At 39.5% G+C, this 19,402-nt stretch overlaps 2 protein-coding genes across 2 annotated transcripts; both read left to right on the top strand.

The window, feature by feature from the left end:
• Positions 1-2,782: 2,782 nt before the first annotated feature.
• Positions 2,783-7,606, top strand: LOC117472723 (calcium release-activated calcium channel protein 1-like). Its single transcript, XM_034118085.1, has 2 exons — positions 2,783-3,131; positions 5,046-7,606. Exons 1-2 carry the CDS (start codon positions 3,018-3,020, stop codon positions 5,589-5,591), a joined length of 660 nt encoding a protein of 219 aa, XP_033973976.1. The 5' UTR covers positions 2,783-3,017; the 3' UTR covers positions 5,592-7,606.
• Positions 7,607-8,930: 1,324 nt separating this feature from the next.
• LOC117472554 (histone-lysine N-methyltransferase SETD1B-A-like) lies at positions 8,931-19,352 on the top strand. The gene is made up of 17 exons (XM_034117818.1): positions 8,931-9,068; positions 9,931-10,035; positions 10,122-10,392; positions 10,495-10,607; positions 11,296-12,302; positions 12,643-13,294; positions 13,415-13,531; positions 13,627-13,705; positions 13,803-13,996; positions 14,293-14,431; positions 14,521-14,916; positions 15,253-16,257; positions 16,845-17,011; positions 17,090-17,215; positions 17,929-18,048; positions 18,271-18,408; positions 19,100-19,352. Exons 1-17 carry the CDS (start codon positions 8,931-8,933, stop codon positions 19,271-19,273), a joined length of 4,941 nt encoding a protein of 1,646 aa, XP_033973709.1. The 3' UTR covers positions 19,274-19,352.
• Positions 19,353-19,402: the final 50 nt, after the last annotated feature.

Raw genomic sequence — 19,402 nt, 5'->3', positions numbered from 1 at the left:
ACTGTGCTGCGTTCAGGAACCATGGGAAACGTGGGGAACACCGACTTCCTACTTAGCTAACAGCATTCTGGTTAGCGAAAAACAGGCGGTCGAAAATTAGAAGGCAGACTAAAGTGATTGAACACATGTTGGGAATGTAAAATAGTGATTATAAAGCAATATAAGTAAGATATGCATATTTTTGACGCTGCATGGCATCTCGCAATGATGATAAACGAGCGACGTGATAGCAGCATCAATGCAACAGGAAATGGAGATCAGCAGGCAACACAAGATGATTCACTCCCACACACCTCCGTCTTCGCTTCTACTGGTTTTTGCGGGATGTGTGAGTCTAGCTATACAGGTAAAAATAAGGCATTCGAAATAGTTTATTTACCATTATGTATTATAGGTTTGGTGTTAGTAATGATGATTACAATGTCCTAAATGTTGTAGCTTAATGACCAAACAATGCAATGGTTTTTGACAGGTTAAGTAATTAACCTCATATAATCAGCACAACCTGATTAAAGATATCACATTGTAAGTGTCAACATCGTTTTATTGTTCAAGATTTGCTAGCAGATATGATTTTATATTATCATTTGGTTAATCTGCCCAATACATATAGTTTCCCCTTATTTGAGGGACTATTTATGTATTAAACATTTACAATTACCACTCACTATGTTGATCTGATGTCTTAAATAAATTAAAAGGGAAAGCTGGCCATTTCACCTAAACATATTGCTTTATATTAGATCCAGTGTAGGGTAGAGCTCCATACAAACACCAAACGTGTCTCTGGCTTAGACTGTATGATATAATAATCATGTGAGGCCATTATATATATAGATAAACATCTCTCTTTGGCATCATCCAGTGGTAGCATGAAGTGGTGGACAAATGCATGCAATATCAGGTATTGGCAGATATATTTGGCATTATTTGACTGTGTATTTTGATTTCACTGTGAATTGTGTAATGTATTCTACTGATCCAACACCAGGGAAGTTCTCTACACTGGTTTTGTATTATTTTACCTAGGTTATATAACTCGACACATTTTAATCGTCTCTCAGAAATAAGGATATGCTGCTACATGCCGATGAATGCTGTTTTTATTGCACTAAACTATTTATCATTCATTCACAATTTGTTGTGTTTTCTTTTTACAAAGTTTAGTTTTTTGATTACCAATGGACATTAATATAGTTTATATATGTTTTTATTCAACAGCAGGTGTACTGCAAACAGATTGAAGATCTACTTAAGCAAATAGAGTATGATGCATTAGGACTGTGACACTCTCTTTTTTTAATAATAGATTTATGGCTATGAGTCATTTACTGATGTGTTGTGCTTGCTGCCCTCAGGTGGTGGAGGGCTGCTATGCTACACCCTCTATTCATTCCACATTGGTCAGAAGTGTGAACTCAACACTGCAAACATCCTCACAAACACAAGTGACGGATTATTTAAACTTTCTCCTGTGCTGCAGCAGCATCACAACACAAATACGTCATTATTGTGAGATACAAAGTAATACAATTGAGAACGTTTTTTCCTTAATTTTAGAAACCAAGTCATCGTTTTGAAATAGCCTATAGGTTAAATTACTTTTTTGATTATTATTTTTGAAAAAACTAATATCGAGTAATTGTTGTATTTACATAAAAAAAATTCTTTGCACTTTTTTCTTGAACTTTTTTATGTATTTTAATTTTTTTGTATCTGCTCCATTGTTGAAGGAGCCAGAGACTAAAGCTTTTGCCAAAACTAAGCTATAGCTGTTGTATAGAAATGGGCGTCACGTTGTTCGAAAAAGTGTTGGGGACATTTTCTCCAGATTTAACATCAGCATAGCAGAAGACAAAATATGTCCTTCTCCTGCTGAACCTTGAGCACCTGCATGATAATCCAATGCATGGACCTCTGGACCACCGGACCACCAATGTGTTTTAAAATGTTGAACACCCAACTATAGGTCTTGCTGTGATGTGCATTTGTAGGTATGGAGGACAGAACATGACATAAGTAAAAAAAACATGAATAAATACAGGAATACACAAATACAAGAATAAATAAATGTGAAAAAAAATAAATGTAGAAATAAATACAGGAATAAATACATACAAGAATAAATAAATGTGAAAGAAACCCAGAAATAAATAAATGTGGAAATAAATACACAAATAAATAAATACAAGAAAACATTTATAAATATGGAAATAAATGAATGAATGTATACATATTTTCACTTACAAATGAACTTTGATTGACTTGAGTAGTAGAGTAAGGAGGAACGTTTTTTTTTTTACATTTTCTATTAAAGTTTACTAACATGTCCAAATTGCACATCTTGACACTAAACCAGTGTTCTTTAAATTATTACATTTCTTTGTGAACGCTATTTTTCAGAACATTTGTAAGTGAAACTTTTAAAAAGTAGTGGGGCCAAAATTGTCCGTTTCAAAAAGTGGTGGGGACATGTCCCCAGCGTCCCCAGCGAAAATGACGCCTATAATAAGCCTTTATACTTTTTTTGAAGATCTGTTTTTCATCGCAGTGTACAGTCTATGGCGGAAATGGGCTTTCATAGCTTTGTATACACATGCTGTTAATGTTTCCATGTTTTATGAAATGAATAATGAGTGGAAAAGGGAAAGAAAAACACATGCCACTAAAATATGCAGAAAAGCAGATGAGCGGATGGGTTTATGATAACAATATGTTATCTAAAAACAAGAGCTCCATAATGAATTTCTGGCGCAAGGAGGCGGACTACCGCAGTGGATTGTGGGTATCTTGTGTTTCCTGATAGACCCTGACAGTCGGTCAGCTGTTGCAGGAAAGTTTTGACATAGTTTGATAGCTTTCTGTACTATCTAGTGTTTATTAGATGTTTTACCTCATCTGAAGCAAATTCCCAGCGTGTGCTTTTCGTCGGTGTACTTCATCGACTTCCATCCAGTAAATCACTTCGGTTGATATCTTTAATTTGTAAAAGTTCACCGGGGAAGTAACTTTTCGGAATGAGTTTGAACGAGCACTCCTTGCAGGCTCTGTCATGGAGAAAACTGTACTTGAGTCGAGCAAAGTTAAAAGCCACGAGTCGCACTTCTGCTCTTTTGTCCGGATTCGCAATGGTAAGTTATCATTGATTTAACTTATTGTTGTTACAGAGTATTACTGCGCTAATGCAAACTCAACTTTAGGCCATCGGCATGTACTGCAGACACACAGCCGCACGTTATGTGACGCAGATGATTGTTTTCAAAGGCTGTCACTTTAAAGGCCTAATGACGGTTGCAGAGCTTAATATTTTCCATCTATCATTTCCGTAATGACAGACAGTGTTGGAAAAAAACAAAAAGTTAATAAAATATACTCCGAGATGCGTGTGCCTGTGCACGAGATGTATCTCACGGTGCAGTCGTGGAATGATAATAACGGAACAAGATAAACAAAACACTTTATGTAAACTCCACTGTGCTTGCCAACATACCAGTGCGGGATAACCTTCCGCCACAACAAGTAGACCGCATAGCAGCACTACAAGCACTCACCCATGTTGTTTAAATGTCTTTGTTCCTTTGGTTTTCAATTGACAGAAAACACCAAGTTGACATAAGCTTGTATTGTTAGCTTATTTAGGTAACACAAGTGGACAAGTAGCCATACTTGTTTCTAAAATGTATTAATGGGGAGGTAAGATATAATACCCCTTGCACTTGCTTCAATTTTTGTAATTCAATTTTTAGGAATACTTTCATTTTATATCCTTACACTACGGTGGCTGAGAGGTGCAATCGACAATTACAAAGTGTGAAACACTTTAACAAAGCTTGAGACAAATTTACATTACATACATAGCAAAACACTTTTACCAAAGAAGATACGATTCATTAGCCAGCTAAAGAGCGACTACAGGCTGCTTCGTTATAGCCACACACACACACACACACACACACACACACACGCACACGCACGCCCTGGTGACCGGACATCTCCTTCATAAATAGAATAATAAGGTGTAATAATCGGGCAGTTCGATGTGTGTGTGTGTAGAGGTGTGTGTGGCTATAACGAAGCAGCCTGCAGTCGCTCTTTAGCTGTCTAATGAAGGTAAACACAGCAAAGGCTGTGTGTAAAAGGCTCCACTTCCTACTTGGCGAACCTGTAACTTTCTCGTGTGCACGAGAACGTATCTCTTGCGCACTAGGAAGTATATCGTGCTGAGCAAAACCATGTCACTTGGCCCAGGTGGTTTCCACAGAACGGACAAAACATGTTTAACGACCATAAAGGTCCATAGGTACCGGCGTTCTATCCACCAAAACAAACTTAAGTTTGTGTCAATCACTTCTGGTATGATGGGCATTCCCTTTCCGGTTTGATTCTCTAGTTTGTTTACGTGTTTCGGCAAATGTTAAAGTGTTTCGAGAAATGTTAAAGTGTTTCGACACTTGTAAATTTGTCTCTAGCTTTGTAAAAGTGTTTTGCATCTCGTTAATTTGATTTTGTTAATGTTATATCTTATTTTCTTTGGTAAAAGTGTTTTGCTAATGTAAATTTGTCTCAAGCAAGGTAATTGTCGATTGCACCTCTCAGCCACCGTATTACACCCCTAGTATTAAACAGCAAAAACACACCAATACTGCATACAACTATAACCCATGCTCCTCTTCAACTTATCTGTGGCTCGTATAATGTTATGATTGATTTACAAATTTGTATTTAAGCAATGTAGTTACAATTACTTAGTTGTCCTGCTCTTATGACATTCAGGGGCCCGTACATCTCTTTATTGTAAAGTCTGCGTTTACTCTTTTGTCCACACACTACTAATAGTATCTAAAAATACTTGTATTTTACATTATATTCTATCCACATACGCAGCTGTCTGTCTTTGCTGTGTGGGAAGAGAAAGCAGTGGTTAGAGTTGTCTGTTAGACTTTTTATGTAAAACATGTAGAGTAATATAACTGATGTCTATTGTGTTACTCACTGATGAAGATATCAATTGGAGAAGATAAATTGTTCTTGTATGATTTTCCAAGGTTGCCATGGTGGAGGTACAGCTGGAGCGGGATTATAAGTACCCCCCCGGGCTGCTGATAGCCTTCAGTGCCTGCACCACAGTCCTGGTTGCAGTCCACCTCTTCGCCCTCATGGTCAGCACTTGCATCCTCCCGAATCTCGAGGCTGTCAGCAATGTTCACAACCTCAACTCCGTCCACGAGTCTCCCCACGAGCGCATGCATCGCCACATAGAGTTGGCCTGGGCTTTCTCCACAGTCATCGGCACCCTCCTCTTCCTCACAGAGGTGATGCTCTTGTGCTGGGTGAAGTTCTTACCCCTCAGAAGCGTCGACGAGAAGAACAGCACTATAAGTTCAGGGCAGGCTGCAGCCATCGCTTCCACCTGCATCATGGTGCCGTTTGGACTCGTTTTTATCATGTTCGCCGTCCACTTTTACCGCACTCTGGTCAGTCACAAAACGGACCGGCAGATCAAAGAGCTGGAGCAGGTCATCCAGCTCCAGACTCAGCTGGACCATCGGGGTGAGAACGACGAGCTGAAGGCCACTATCCACTATCCTTGATTATAGCCGCTAAGCACGCTACAGCAGCAGACATTCAACAATGCCTTTTATTGTGAAATAATCTTATAAAAGCTTTATTTGTTATGTATAACTGTGCACAAATGCTTTTTTGTGTTCACAAACCATTGAGCATTTCAGGGTGAAGTATCTTGCCCAAAGACGCTCTGACATGTTGACAGCAGGGAATGGGATCAAACCTCTTGAACCTTGCAACTTTTCTTTCAATATTCATGTAAAACATAAAAAGCCTTTGTTGAAGCCTGGTATAAAATGATAGTCCTGCTCCTTTCAATGGTCTATTTGAGCTGCCACGGTTTAATCTGTGCTGCTGCGGGTAGACACACTGAGTGACTCACCACCACTGCTGCATGCACCTGTGGCCTTTATATTGTCCCATGGTGGGTTGCATTGATTTCACATGTTCTCACATTTGTCTGGCTTTAAATTAGGCTTTGTAGAGAGCATTACCAGACCTTTATTTTCAATGCAGACGTTCAAAATCAAGGTTTGAGTTATCTGACTGAAATATCAGTTTGATTTGAATCACTGTATACATGCTTTAAAACCGAAATTATGGAACAACTTGCATGTTTTAAAACGTTTTTTTATATACAAACATTCATACTCATTGAACTAATTGGTTGTTTAATGAGTAAGAATGTAATCATAGCATAAGAATCGTGTGGGAACTTTACTACATGTTTTAGTCTTGAACAATGTACATTGTGTACATTTGCTAAACTAGCTTCGAAAATCAGTTTGCATTGGAGTCTTAAGATTTGAGCAAATAGCAGTTTAGATCTTTTACAAAACAAATAGTTACTGTATAAATCAACCCAACAGTATGTGTGTGTAATCTGAGCCAAAATTCCACTTCTGAATAAAGGGTGTTATTGCAGTACACATATGTCTATAGCACGGGTTCAGTGACAATCCAAAACGGTTTATTGAATAAAACCAGCATTCTTAATTTGTACCCTTGTAGAATAAATGTAGGGGACAAAATATGATGAGTTTTCTTGATTTCCTGCTGCTTTTGCGAACATACTGTTATCCATAAATGGTAACTAGCTTTAAAAGTATTGTTGAATGTATTGTTACAAAGCATGCACATATTGGAACTGTTGTTTTAGAGTTTGTATGTTTTTTACTTTTCATAGTTTACAAGCTTGAGTGTGTTCGTTCGTTGTTTAGGTTACAGATTGTGTGAATTAGCGTGTGGTGTCTTTGTCCTGTGGCACATTGTTGAATAGTTTTACATGGGTTTGACCATTTTCTATACTTTTCTTTATTATATCTACTGTAACGCTGGTACAAAAACACAGTAAGTGCTTAAATGAAGAAATATGCAAATATTTGTAGCTGCTGGACGACAATTCATTTTTTTCATAATACAATAGTATTATGAACAAAATTAATTGTCGTCGTCCAGCAGCTAACTGTAAAATACTGATATTATACCAAGGTAACTCTGGTCATTGTTGCAATATCCGATTTATCTAAACGTGGTTTGTGCTGAGTCATGGTTATGTTTCTGTAGATCACTAGCGCCCAATATTTGCATTGAAATTGTTTCCACCTGATAATAATATCTTCGTGACACAAACCAGAGAGCTAGAATCCAAAAGGGGTCAATCACTAACACACACGTTTAGAAAAATGGTCGTTACCTTTTTTAAAGATCACTGTTGATGTTTATTTTCACACAATGAAATATATAAAGAAGGTTTTATCCAGATAACCTCACACTCTCTGGACACTTCTGAAAGGAATTACCACAGATCAATGCAAATGAAGGCATTTTCTTCTGTGGGTCATTTTGCTGGTTTATTTATTTAATCCATATCAATGTATATAGAGAGGTTCCACTGTTTGTGTCGATGCACAGCTTTTAAAGGGATTTTTCTTTCAGCAAATACTGTATTGTAAGTTTTGCATATATCTGGTGTTTTAAACTTGAGTCAGAAGGACTTTGTTTTTGTTGCCGGTTCGAGAATAAAACACATCTGCGATAATTTGAGTTTTGTTTGAATTTTTTTAATACAGTTTTTTACATTTACAAAAATGCCTGGATAAAACAAACAAGGAAAACTAGACATGTATTGCATAAATAGTATTTTGGTCTATGAAAAACCAAAAGGAAAACCACACATACAGTTTGAGATAGCTGACACTCAGTCAAAGCACACACACTCCTCCGCTTGCTGACTTTTTCTGACAATCCTTTCTCTATTAGTGCACGTTTTGTTGTTTCTCTGAACAAGTAGTCCACATCTTCCCTGCATTCGCCTGTGCTAAATATAGCACAGCATCGATTTTCCAACCCGATTTTCCTTCTCTTCTGTTCTCTTCTCCCTGTTACAATGGAGTTTTACTCCCAAAAAATGATTGTGAAAAAAATATTTGTTATATCCAATGATTACACATTAATAGTCACTATTAAAAAAAGTCAAAAATAATACATCAGATTTATATAGCCCTAGTCATCATTACCAAAGAAGCTTTGCATACTTGAGGAAAAGCACAATCAAGCAATACAAAAAAGATAAGAATAAAATGAACATACATAAGAATGCTTGTAAAGACTTTTTTTTAATTTATGCTCTTTCTTATTATTGTAGGATCAGTTATACATTTTCACAATAACATCTCTGTAAGGATGTTTTATAACTGGATTATTAATGCCATTACACTGATAATGTGTAATACTCAATACTTTCTTTAAACTTTAAATGAATGATCCATTTATCATGCTCTATTCGGAGTCCCCTGATTTACATCTGATTAACATTTATATTTTACATTAACTTTTTATATTTTGTCATATTATTCGATTTGTGTTTGATTGTTAGTAAGTCATAGGCTGTATTCATAACTTATGAATACATATTATAATTATGAACATGTATTATTAAGGTTTATAGAAACACACCTCACACCTGTTCACACCTCCAACCCATCTAAATCCTTCCGCCTCACCGATGGATCTATATTCCGTCTCTGTCTCTTGGCGGATTGATCTTCTATCCACCTGGGCGACGAACTGTAAAAACAACCGAAGATCCCAACAGCTTTTCCACAATGTTGCTCCACCAAAGGATATAACCTTTGTAGTTACAGGTAAGCGAGATAAAGCATATTATTGGTCGACTTAACTTTGAGTATTTGATCACGTTTCATGTCACAATCTGTTTGAAAAGGATAACGTTACAGGTGATGCTCTCCATCACCTGTTGGGGCGTGTTAAGCTCCAGTGGCGGACTGATGTAAGCAGCTCTGTTTATCATGCTAAATGATACGGTGTTTATAATCTTTTATTTCCAGGTGTTGACGAATGTAATGGAAAGCGAAAAACAAACTACTGAGAGAGAGACACCGCCTCAGTTCTGGAGAAGCTGCAAGTTGATTATTGACCCTGCATTGACGAAAGGACTGCACAAAGTGTATCGTTACGATGGACAGCAATTTAACATACCCGTGAGCATTTATACATATATTTGTGTTGTCGCCTGTTTCCTATATTGATCAAAACAAGCATTGCCTTTGTTTCTATTATCAAAGATTCAAAGGCTTTATTGTCATATGCACGTAGCTGTGCAAGAAAAACAAGAGTGGTATAGATTAGAATAAAAAAGTGCATATTATGTTGCAGACCAATGTGCAAGTAATGCAGATGAAATAAACTATATATGTCTCAGAAAAATAAAAAAATAACTACAACAAGCTAAATAATGCAGAGAATGTTGTAAGTGACCAAGTAAATGCAGGAGTATACATGTAAATAGATAAGTGAGTTAAAGTGAACTTATATAGCGTACTTACATTTTCGATATTAATATTTTGAATTTTCTGCTGCTTTATACTTCTACTTCAATCTAGAAGTAAATATTGCTCTATTGTGCTTATTACTCCATTTTAACATTTGTATTCTACTGTTTCAGTTACTTTGCACATTAGGATTACATTAAGAACAATTAATACAAATATTCTTGTAAAATACTATTCAGTTGTTAAACTATTCAAATGAAGCAACCTCTGAGTATATAAATAGAAGCAGCAAATTATTAGCTCAAGACTACCTTAGTAAGCTACAATGTTTGAATGCTGCTTGCATTCATATCAATAATCTAATAGTATAATTTATGAGTAATTAACACAGCCAGAGCCAATCCCAGTGCGTTGATAGTACTACAATTTTATACTTGAAGATTATTTTTGTAATGTTATTAATGCTTGTATCAGAGTCCTTTTTTGTGTGTAACTGCTACTTTCATTGAATGAAAATAACGTAATACTTCTCCCCCCACATTATATTGATGGATGTTGTTTACTTCAACAGGTGGCGGATTTAGGTCTGTTTCCTGTAGGGACAGTCAGAGATCCCCGTGTCTGCCGCCTGTGGAGCAAATGCAACAAGACTGACCTTTTGATTTCTAAATTTAAGGTAATCTTCATTATGAGCATGATAGTTATTATAGTAATAGTAAACATGACAATAATGGGAGCTCTCGTTTACCTATGTCCTTTCAGGTTGATGAATGGTATGTTGGCCCCGTTCCTCCCAAAGAAGTGACAATTTCCAGGCTGAATGACAATGTGAGGAAGGCGTTCTTGACTAATATGTGCAATAAATATGGGAACATCGAAGAAGTGGAAATATTTTACAATCCTAAGAACAAGAAGCATTTGGGGATTGCAAAGGTCGTCTTCGACACAGTGAGGGCTGCAAACGAAGCTGTCCAGCACCTCCATCAGACCTCAGTGATGGGAAATGTTATTCATGTGGAAATTGATCCTAAAGGTACGACTGACTTTAGAACTACCTCATATTTGTATGAATTGTAATTAAACATTTGAATCTCTTTGAGTTTGTTGACTAATTACAATATGCAACCTTCCTCAGGTGAAAACAGGACGCGATATCTCCAGCTCCTCTTACAGGGGCTTTATACTCCTTGGACGCTGCCAGTGGGCAGCAATGAGCAAGCTATTCAAAGCTTAGTCGAGGGTTTGCTGGTAAACTGTTTAAGCTGCTTATGATTGATTCATTTATTTATTTATTTTCCTGCTATACACACAAAGCACTTAACCCTCAAAGGTTTACAAGATACCAAAGATACAGTTCCAGTGGTCAAACCTTTAATTCACTTTCAAAATCACAGGTTATTTTTCAGATTAGTTTTAAACTTAATACTTTTGCTTTCTATACCCAAACTTGGCAGGTAAACTCTGCTCTGTTTCCTCAAGCACACCTCAAATGTTTTCAGTCATCCATCCAAAGGAAATCAACATCAATTGAGGTCATTTAACTAAGAGGTGCATGTTTTCATAGACAGGACAGTAAATCAAAAAATGAAACCCATTTTTGATTTGCTACAACTCACACAACAGACCCATTTATAATCGTGAAGTAATCGTATATCACCCATTCTTGAGAATTGGGACAAATCATGTCCTATCAAAAAAACTTTGAATTAATACTAATTAATATATATCAAAAATAATTCCATGTTCTTTTTGTGAACATTTATTTTTAAAGGATTTATATATATGAAATGAATATGATATATAAATGTTTTGGTCTGCTTTCATTTTTGTTCTGGTTTATGAATATTGAATACATTCAATATTTATAAACCAGCTGTTGAACTAATACGTTTTTATGGACAATATAACTCATGTGTTATCTTGTTATCTCTTACAGAGCAGCGCAGCCACACAGACACATCTGAGCATCTCCAGTCCCACCAGCATCGCCACCCCCTTCTCTCTGGACACAGCCTACTCCAGTATTTGGCAGGATACACCTTGCAGCTTCAGGCTAACACCACATTCCCAGGGAACCCCCCGCACTCCCTGCCTGTCTGCCACTCCTCTGTCCCAGGACTCCTGCTACTCCAGTCTTCAGGCGACTCCAGTCCTCCAGGGGGAGCCCTCCACCTTTAGTGATCACAAACTTTTAAGACGAGAGCTCTGGCGTCGTAAGACTGAGAGGTATTGCAGAGGATCCGGCGAAGTCTCAGATGTGAACTTCATTTTGAGGCAATGCCAACCCCAGCTAGCAGAATCTTATTCTACCACAAAACAATCTAGCAGCCAAGAGTTAGCACTGTGGGGGCACAATGCACAATCCTCCAATCACAGTAATGCTTCCTTTAACTTTAAGTCTCCCAGTCAGGAGTCCAGAGCTGTGGTCACTGCTACCTCTAAGGATTTTGATAGAAGCTCCAACTCTTTAAGTATGCTGAGCATTAATTTCACATCTGAATATCAGACAGCAGCTTCCTTTCCATCTGATGACCATGCACGCATTACAGAACTACCCCAAACTGCTGGTAACTCTTCTTCAAGCCCCAGGCCTGAGGTGGAGAGTTTGGACTCTCGTATTGAGAGTTTGCTGATAAACAGCCAGAGTACTGACCCGTCCTACTTCTATAGAAACTCTTTGGAGGCTGATGTTCACTCTCAGGACAGCCCGACCTCACCTTGCTCCCCTAACGCCTCCCCTTTCTCAGATGACTCACCTGTTCGCACTCCAACTTCATGTGACTTCACAACGATAGATCAGCGCTCCTTCAATGACCTCATTGAAGATGAGCCAGATGAAACCACTCAAGCTGTTTTGTTTCTAACAAGAGACTCTCAGCCTCCATCTGATTTCACACGTTTTGAAAGGAGGGCTCACGTAAACCACAAAAAAGAGGCAGAAAGGTTGCAGTTATTCTCACGTTCAAAGGTAATTACTCCTCAAACATTCTTAAACAAGGTCATAATGGAAGATAATGTCCTAAAAGATAAGTTCATGATCATTTAAAAAAATTAACATTGTGTGAATTTGTTTGTTTTCACATGATAATTCCTGTTTTGTTTAAACTAGGCATTTTACTATCAAAAGTGGTAGTAGTTGTTGGTATCTCCGTTTTATTTTAGAGTCCTGAAAACGACTTAAAACTGATTATTTTGTGTCTTAGGAGCGTCATTCGAATAAGGATTACTCGAATAAGGATTACTCGAATAAGGATTACTCGAATAAGGATTACTCGAATAAAAGAGCGTTCAGAGCTTCAACGCCAGCCAGACAGATCCTTCTCCCTCAGCCTCCATCCTTTTCTCTCAATAGCAACACTCAACCCCCCTCCTCCAAAGCTCCTCCTGCTTTTAAATCAGGGTGCCCCCATCCACCAGCCACCCGTTTCCCTTTCCCCCTTCCTCCCTTTCCCCCATCTATCCCATCTATCCCACCTCGCCTGCCTAATGGCACCATCCCCATCCCACCTCCAGGTTGGATCCCTCCTCGGGGCCATCACCCCGGCATCTCTATTCCTCCTCCCGGTTTTCCACCTCCATCTTCTATTCCTCCACCACCAACCTTCCTTGGACCCCCACCTCCTGTGTACAGGTACCCCTTACCTGTTCATCCTCCAGGCACTTTAGATAAGGGGAATCCTCCAACCACTCCTTTGCATTTCCCTCGACCTCCATGGCCTCTTCCACCTTTCCCCAGGTTTAACCCCTTTGTGCCACCACCAGACTTCCTGCTTGTGCGGGAAAACCCACATAAGGCCACGGTGGAAAAGGTTTTAGAAGTCATCATGGATGAACTGAAGTCGATTATTAGGAAGGATCTTACACGCCGAATGATTGAAGGGGTCGCTTTCAAGGCATTTGAGGACTGGTGGGTATGTCAAGAGAAGAAAGTAAAGGTAAGTTCTTTATCTTTCATCTGTTATCTCATAAAATGGTTGATGAAACAGCATGAATAAATACATAAATGTGTCCTTTTAGAGACAGTATGTTCATTGTTATTGTTTTTCTTTCATAAGATACACGTTTCTCCTTTGAAAAGTGGAGCAACAAGTATTGAAGAAAGGAGCAAACTTATAAATCCCCTCTGTCACATCAGTGGCCAGGGCAAAAAACCTCCACTGCCTTCATTCAAGGTATGCTATTGTGCTTTATATGATGTGAAATATGCCAGCGTTTGACCTCTGAGCGTGCATGACTTGATGTAATAAAATACAATTTGATCATACAGGTAAAAAGGAAAAGAGCAGATGATACTGTTACATCAGAAGAGATAGAACATGTGTTGTGTTCTACTCATGAAAGCTCTGGTGAGTGCTTTTAACGCGATTAACCCTCATTTACAATTGATGAAGTCATTTATATGGACTGTAGCTTAATTCTGTCCGTTGCTCTCTTTGCATGTAGATGTGAAACAGGGGGAGGACAAAGGGAGTTTGGCATCTGAGAGAGCCAAACGCAGACATGCAAGACCACATGAGCTTGAAAGTGACGATGATGATGATGAAGGGAAAGACGAAGATAACACACTTCAAGATGGGGAAACAACATCAGATAAATTGGAGGCGGTTGTGCGAGTTCACGATGATCCTCAAATCCTGGTAAATATACATTTTGCTCCGAAACTTATAGTGAGATTGCAAAAAGAAAAGCCAAGACTTTAAAGCCAGTTGTTAGTTTTTATTTGAACATTTTGCTATCAAGTTGATTGAATCCTAACTTGAAATAAATATCTTACATGAATTTCGATAAACAGCTGGAAATATGCAGTCAGGGGTCACAACAAATTGAGAAGTTGTTCATACTCCCCTTACAACTAGAATCTATAAAAGTTATACATGTGCTGTCAGCTTTAAAGTGTGAAAGAATGGATAATTGAACTTGTGCTCTACTGTAGTGTGACAGAGATGATGATGATGATGATGATGAGGACAGCAATCATCCTGAGGAAGAGAAGGAGTCCGCACAGAAACACACAGAAGATGAAGATGCAGTCATCTTCCAAGCTAGTGAAGCAGTGGCGAGCTTGGATAGCGGTACGTTAAACATCATACAGTTGTAACATTGAACATCTCACGAATAATGACATGTATAAATATTTGTGGTTCTTTTTGTTCAATTATAGAGACTTTCTCAGAGAGCAGCTCCTCAGAGGACAGTGAGTTCTCGTCAGACTTCGACTCCTCGGACTCGTTCTCCTCTGGGAGCTTCGAGGACTCGTCCTACTCTGAACTCAGTCCTGAAGATGAAGACATGGAGGAGGAGGAGGGCGACAGAAGAGTTGAGTGTATCTCCATATCGTCAGATGAAGAGTCGATGGAGCTTGAGCCCCCCGCCACCCCCTTGGCCCCGCTGACCCCTGGTGCCAAGCTGGAGCTGGAGCTGCAGGAATGGCCAGATCCATATCACTGGGAGAAAGGAGAGGAGAACCAGTTCCCGTCCTGTCTGGAGGACATGATGGAGCTCCAAGCCAGCGAACCCCCGGACCATCTACAGCCCCTCTCACCTACAGGACTCCCAGGTTGAACAGTTTGAGTGTTGTGTGTCTCTCTGTGGTCATTTTGCATCCCTTTCTTTCTGCTTCACCTTTTGGTAAAGTGTTTCTCTTCCTGGTGATTTTCTCTTTATAGTGTCTTTGGTTGTTTTGCTTCTTTTTGAGGTCCTTCTGTGTGTCTCTGTGGTTTGGTGGACTTCCCAACAAGAAATGTGACTTTTAAACAAAGACATCCAAGAGACCGTGCGCTTCAGCAAATGGTCCCCTGCACGTCTTGTGCCTTTTCCCATTGGGCCCTTTTTAGACATTTGTTCCAAGGAAATGTTGGTGAAAATATGTTTTTCTAATATTTTATTGTTATACTTGTGCGTCAACATCTTGACGTAGAGATGGAGAGCCCTCAGTGGATGGAGGAGTCACCGGGGAACAGAGAAAACCTGAGGCCTCTGACTCCCACTGGCTGCCTGGTGGACAGCGACCCTGACCTTCTGATGAGGAGCAAACCCACATCCCCCGCTGTGGAGGAAGAACGACCCCAAACACCAGGCAAGGGCATAGTGGCCGGACTGGAAAGTGAGGAATCTACCAATGAAGTGCTTTCTCCAACAGCCACCAAGGTCGTTTTTTCTCCACTTGCTTTGTACCCTTTATACCAGGATATGCCCAACACGCCTGATTGCGAGGATAGACGAGCATGGACTCAGTACAGCTCTGTGAGAGCTCCAGCTACACCAGGCAGAGAGACCACCTCGTCAGAAGGTAACACAGTGATGTGCCCCCATCTTAGCAGCCCCCTTTCTAGCAATCCGTATATCACAGCCCCAAAGACTCCTGGGAGGGACATCATCCTACCCCGGAGATCCATAGTCCACAAGAGAAAAATGGTGACGAACTTACAGCCAATGTTTTACGATTCTCTCGGAGGCTCCCCCATCTCAGTGTCCTCTCCATGCAGCTCCTCTGAGTCTTCTTCTGACTCCGCTCAAGGGAAAAGCATGTGGGTCAGTTCAGGTGTGAGAATGAGGCCTTTGCAGGGCCTGGAGAATATGCCTGGGCTCCTTGATGAGGAGAATAGTAGAGAGACGGACAAATCCTTATTAAGGAGAAAGGAGTGGAGGAAGCGAAAGAGGAGGTGGAGAATTCTTCATCGGAGAAGACTTCTTAAAAGAGACTCTGGTTCTCTCCCCTCTAACATCGCTTCTGACAGGTGGCGCTCTCTCTCTGAGGAGAGGAGGATACTTCATAGTGTTTGGAAGGAGGGTCTGGATGAAGAAGACGCCAGGCTGCTGCAGCGGACATACGACAGGCTGCAGGCGCGGGATAATGGCTTCGGGTGGATCAGTGACACTCTGTGGATACCTCACACTTATATCCTTTTTAACCAACTTTAATGTTGAAATTGAATAACATCCAATTGAGTTACTTTAGGATTGCATCTAAAATATTTTTGTATTATCAGTTAATCAGCCAATTATTATTATCACTGGGTTTATAAGATGTAAGAAAATTGTCTCCAGTTTCTTAGGTTTCCAGTCTAAAACCAAAAGATGAACACTTAATAACACTACATACACTTAATTGATTAGTCTACTAATTGTAACTCTTGTTTACAGTCGCTGAACTAAGTAACTTATATTGTATGAATTGGTGTGATTATCTCCAATGTGAAACTGTAGCATACACAAATGAATTCCATAATAGTATGTATATATTTGAATCGAAAAAAAGAAAAAACAAAGCTCAGCAGCATTCAAATGTTGATTTTGAATATGAAATGTAACTTTGTGAATGAAGCTTCAAACTACTCGGGTGTAAAGGACTGTTGCAAATCCCTTGCAAGGTTTGTTATTGAAACATGAATTTACAAACTAATAATATATTAAGATAACTTTATTTGCCTGATACACAATATAGTGCATTTTATTCTCTGATTGACCTCCTTAACCACCGCTCACTGACTAAAGTCATGGCAGAGCAGAGTGAGGAGCACAGATCCTGGTGGCCCAATCACAGGACCGGCTCTGCTCGCTCTGAAGGATTCTACAAAATCAGCAAGAAAGACAAAATGAAATACATCAACCACTCAAAGCTGAACCCTGAGCTTCCATCTACAAGCACACAGGTATCAACCAGAGGAAACTGGGATGATCTCATTGCCCAGTTTATTAGAGTCAATGCTTAATGTCAACATGTGTTTCAGGGAACGAACATCCCTGCCCAGCAACAGACCTCACTGCGAGCCGGATCTGACTTCAGGTCTGAACAGCGTCGCCTGCTCTCCTCTTTCAGCTGTGATAGTGACCTAGTCAAGTTCAACCAGCTGAAGGTAAGTACATTAAAGGTTCAGACAAAATCACTTGGGAAAACCTTGATGCCAAAATCATTTTATAAAAATGTACCTGTAGTAACTATTGGCATACTTTTAGTCTAAATACAAAGAACACAATTGAATAGTCTTTCATCAGTGTCACAACCGAGGTCTGTTGAATATACATTTGATTAAATCTCATCAGGCACTGTTTGTGTTTATATGTAACTTTGTAATTACAACAGCATTTCCCCATATGCTTATATATATATATATATATATATATATATATATATATATATAAAGTAAACAAAGTATCTTGTACTGGCTGTGCAAGGTGCCAGAATAGTGAGAAACGTACTGTATGTACAACTTTTTCGTACCTGACCAGTTGTAGGACTTTGATATAGATAGTTTCATTGTATTTGCAGATGTTTCAAGATGTTTCCACAGTTGAGATGGCTACTACCACACCAATTCACTTTACACACTATTTGTGAATGTGTTTTTTAATGTGATTTTGCTCAAAACAATGAAAAGTCTACGCCTGAGATATTCGAAAAAAACGAACAAACTCAACAGTAGCGTCTTTGCCCAGATTAACAGACTTTGTTGTGGTGATGTTTTTTTTACCTGAGGTAGAACAAAGTAGTTTGAATGACCTGCATGCAGATGTGTGGCCTGTGTTAACGAATGCCACGTGTCTCATTTTGTCATGCTCAATAAATCAGTTCCGAAGGAAGAGGATTCGTTTCAGCCGGAGTCATATTCATGATTGGGGCCTGTTTGCAATGGAGCCGATCGCAGCAGAGGAGATGGTGATCGAGTATGTTGGCCAGATCATCAGACAGGTGAGACTAGCTAATCATGTGCTCATGATGCTCCCTTGGTAACAAATGTCTCTGTCGAGCTTTCAAGAGAGCCGCTTTCCCCCTGATTGTTTCTCCTGAATCGGCCCAGTGGCCCCCTGGGACCCGCCTGTTATTCTGGGTACTTTCCAGGAGTGTGAGGACTGACGGTAATGGTCATTAAGAACACTCGTGAAAAGGCTCATGTGTTTTCACTCTCCTTAGATCATCGCTGACATGAGGGAGCAGAGGTACGAGGAGGAGGGCATTGGCAGCAGCTACTTGTTCCGGGTTGATCAGGACACCATCATTGATGCCACTAAATATGGGAACCTATCCAGGTTTATCAACCACAGCTGCAATGTGAGTACGAGCCAGTACTCCATGGGGAAGAGGCTCTATTATGCTTTTTTTGTTTTTCCCTTTCCTGTTGTTTGTTATTTCGTTTTTTGTGGTTACCTCCGAAGGGAGTTTCCTCTCCCACACAATCACCGCCTGCCTGAAACGCCTCCATTTTACTCCTTGGTTTACGTCTGTAATAGTGACATCACCATGTAACACTGGCGCTTCTGTTGGCTAACACTCCGACACATTGTACGTGATAGGCTTAGGGACAGGACATCTCTAAGCAGTTGACCAATCACAACAGACCCGGCCAGCAAACCAATCAGACAGAGGGTGAAAAGAGGTGCTGCAGCACAGTATGTGAAAAATAAAGACCTTTTTGAACATCAAAGCATGTAAACATGTCACAGTAGAGGCACAAAATAGAAATATGAACCTGAAGATGAGCATAATAGAGCCCCTTTAAAGGGGTTCATAGGCTTTCTGCTGGTCCTTTAAAAGCCTAAAAGTTAGTGGTCTGTAATTACAGGGAATACAAATATCTTAAATATGGTGCTCTTCTGTTGTGGTACTGCAAATAATTTTCAAAAAAAATTGTAATAGTGTCTTAAAAAGTCTTAAAGTAATCTTGTTGAAACCTGCAGAAATCCTTAAGGTAACAATTTGTTTAGTAAGGTCATTAATGCAAAATACCTTTTTTGTCTTGCAGCCTAACTGTTATGCAAAGATCATCTCTGTGGAGACCAGGAAGAAGATAGTGATTTACTCCCGGCAGCCAATAGGTGTCAATGAAGAGATCACGTACGACTACAAGTTTCCCATCGAGGACACAAAGATCCCTTGCTTGTGTGGAGCAGATGGTTGCCGGGGCACCTTGAACTAATCTCTAATGAAGTGTTCAGATTTATGTCAAGAGCCAAAGTTGCCTGAGGTACTGTACAATCCAAACACAGACCCTGAAGATTATTTTCATGCTGATTTGTTCTACCAATGACTGCCTTAACGCCAAACA

Source organism: Trematomus bernacchii, unplaced genomic scaffold, assembly GCF_902827165.1.
Source record: "Trematomus bernacchii unplaced genomic scaffold, fTreBer1.1, whole genome shotgun sequence".
Taxonomy (NCBI): Eukaryota; Metazoa; Chordata; class Actinopteri; order Perciformes; family Nototheniidae; genus Trematomus; species Trematomus bernacchii.
The sequence above is the reverse complement of the archived record's forward strand: the minus strand, read 5'-3'. Positions and strand labels throughout refer to the sequence as shown.

Bases quoted from the DNA above. Each gene is read 5' to 3' on its own strand.
- LOC117472723 (XM_034118085.1), top strand. From the start codon at position 3,018: ATGAGTTTGAACGAGCACTCCTTGCAGGCTCTGTCATGGAGAAAACTG. The intron at 3,132-5,045 runs GTAAGTTATCAT...TGATTTTCCAAG, and splicing joins TTTTGTCCGGATTCGCAATG to GTTGCCATGGTGGAGGTACA.
- LOC117472554 (XM_034117818.1), top strand. From the start codon at position 8,931: ATGGAAAGCGAAAAACAAACTACTGAGAGAGAGACACCGCCTCAGTTC. The intron at 10,036-10,121 runs GTAATCTTCATT...ATGTCCTTTCAG, and splicing joins TTTTGATTTCTAAATTTAAG to GTTGATGAATGGTATGTTGG. The intron at 10,608-11,295 runs GTAAACTGTTTA...TATCTCTTACAG, and splicing joins GCTTAGTCGAGGGTTTGCTG to AGCAGCGCAGCCACACAGAC.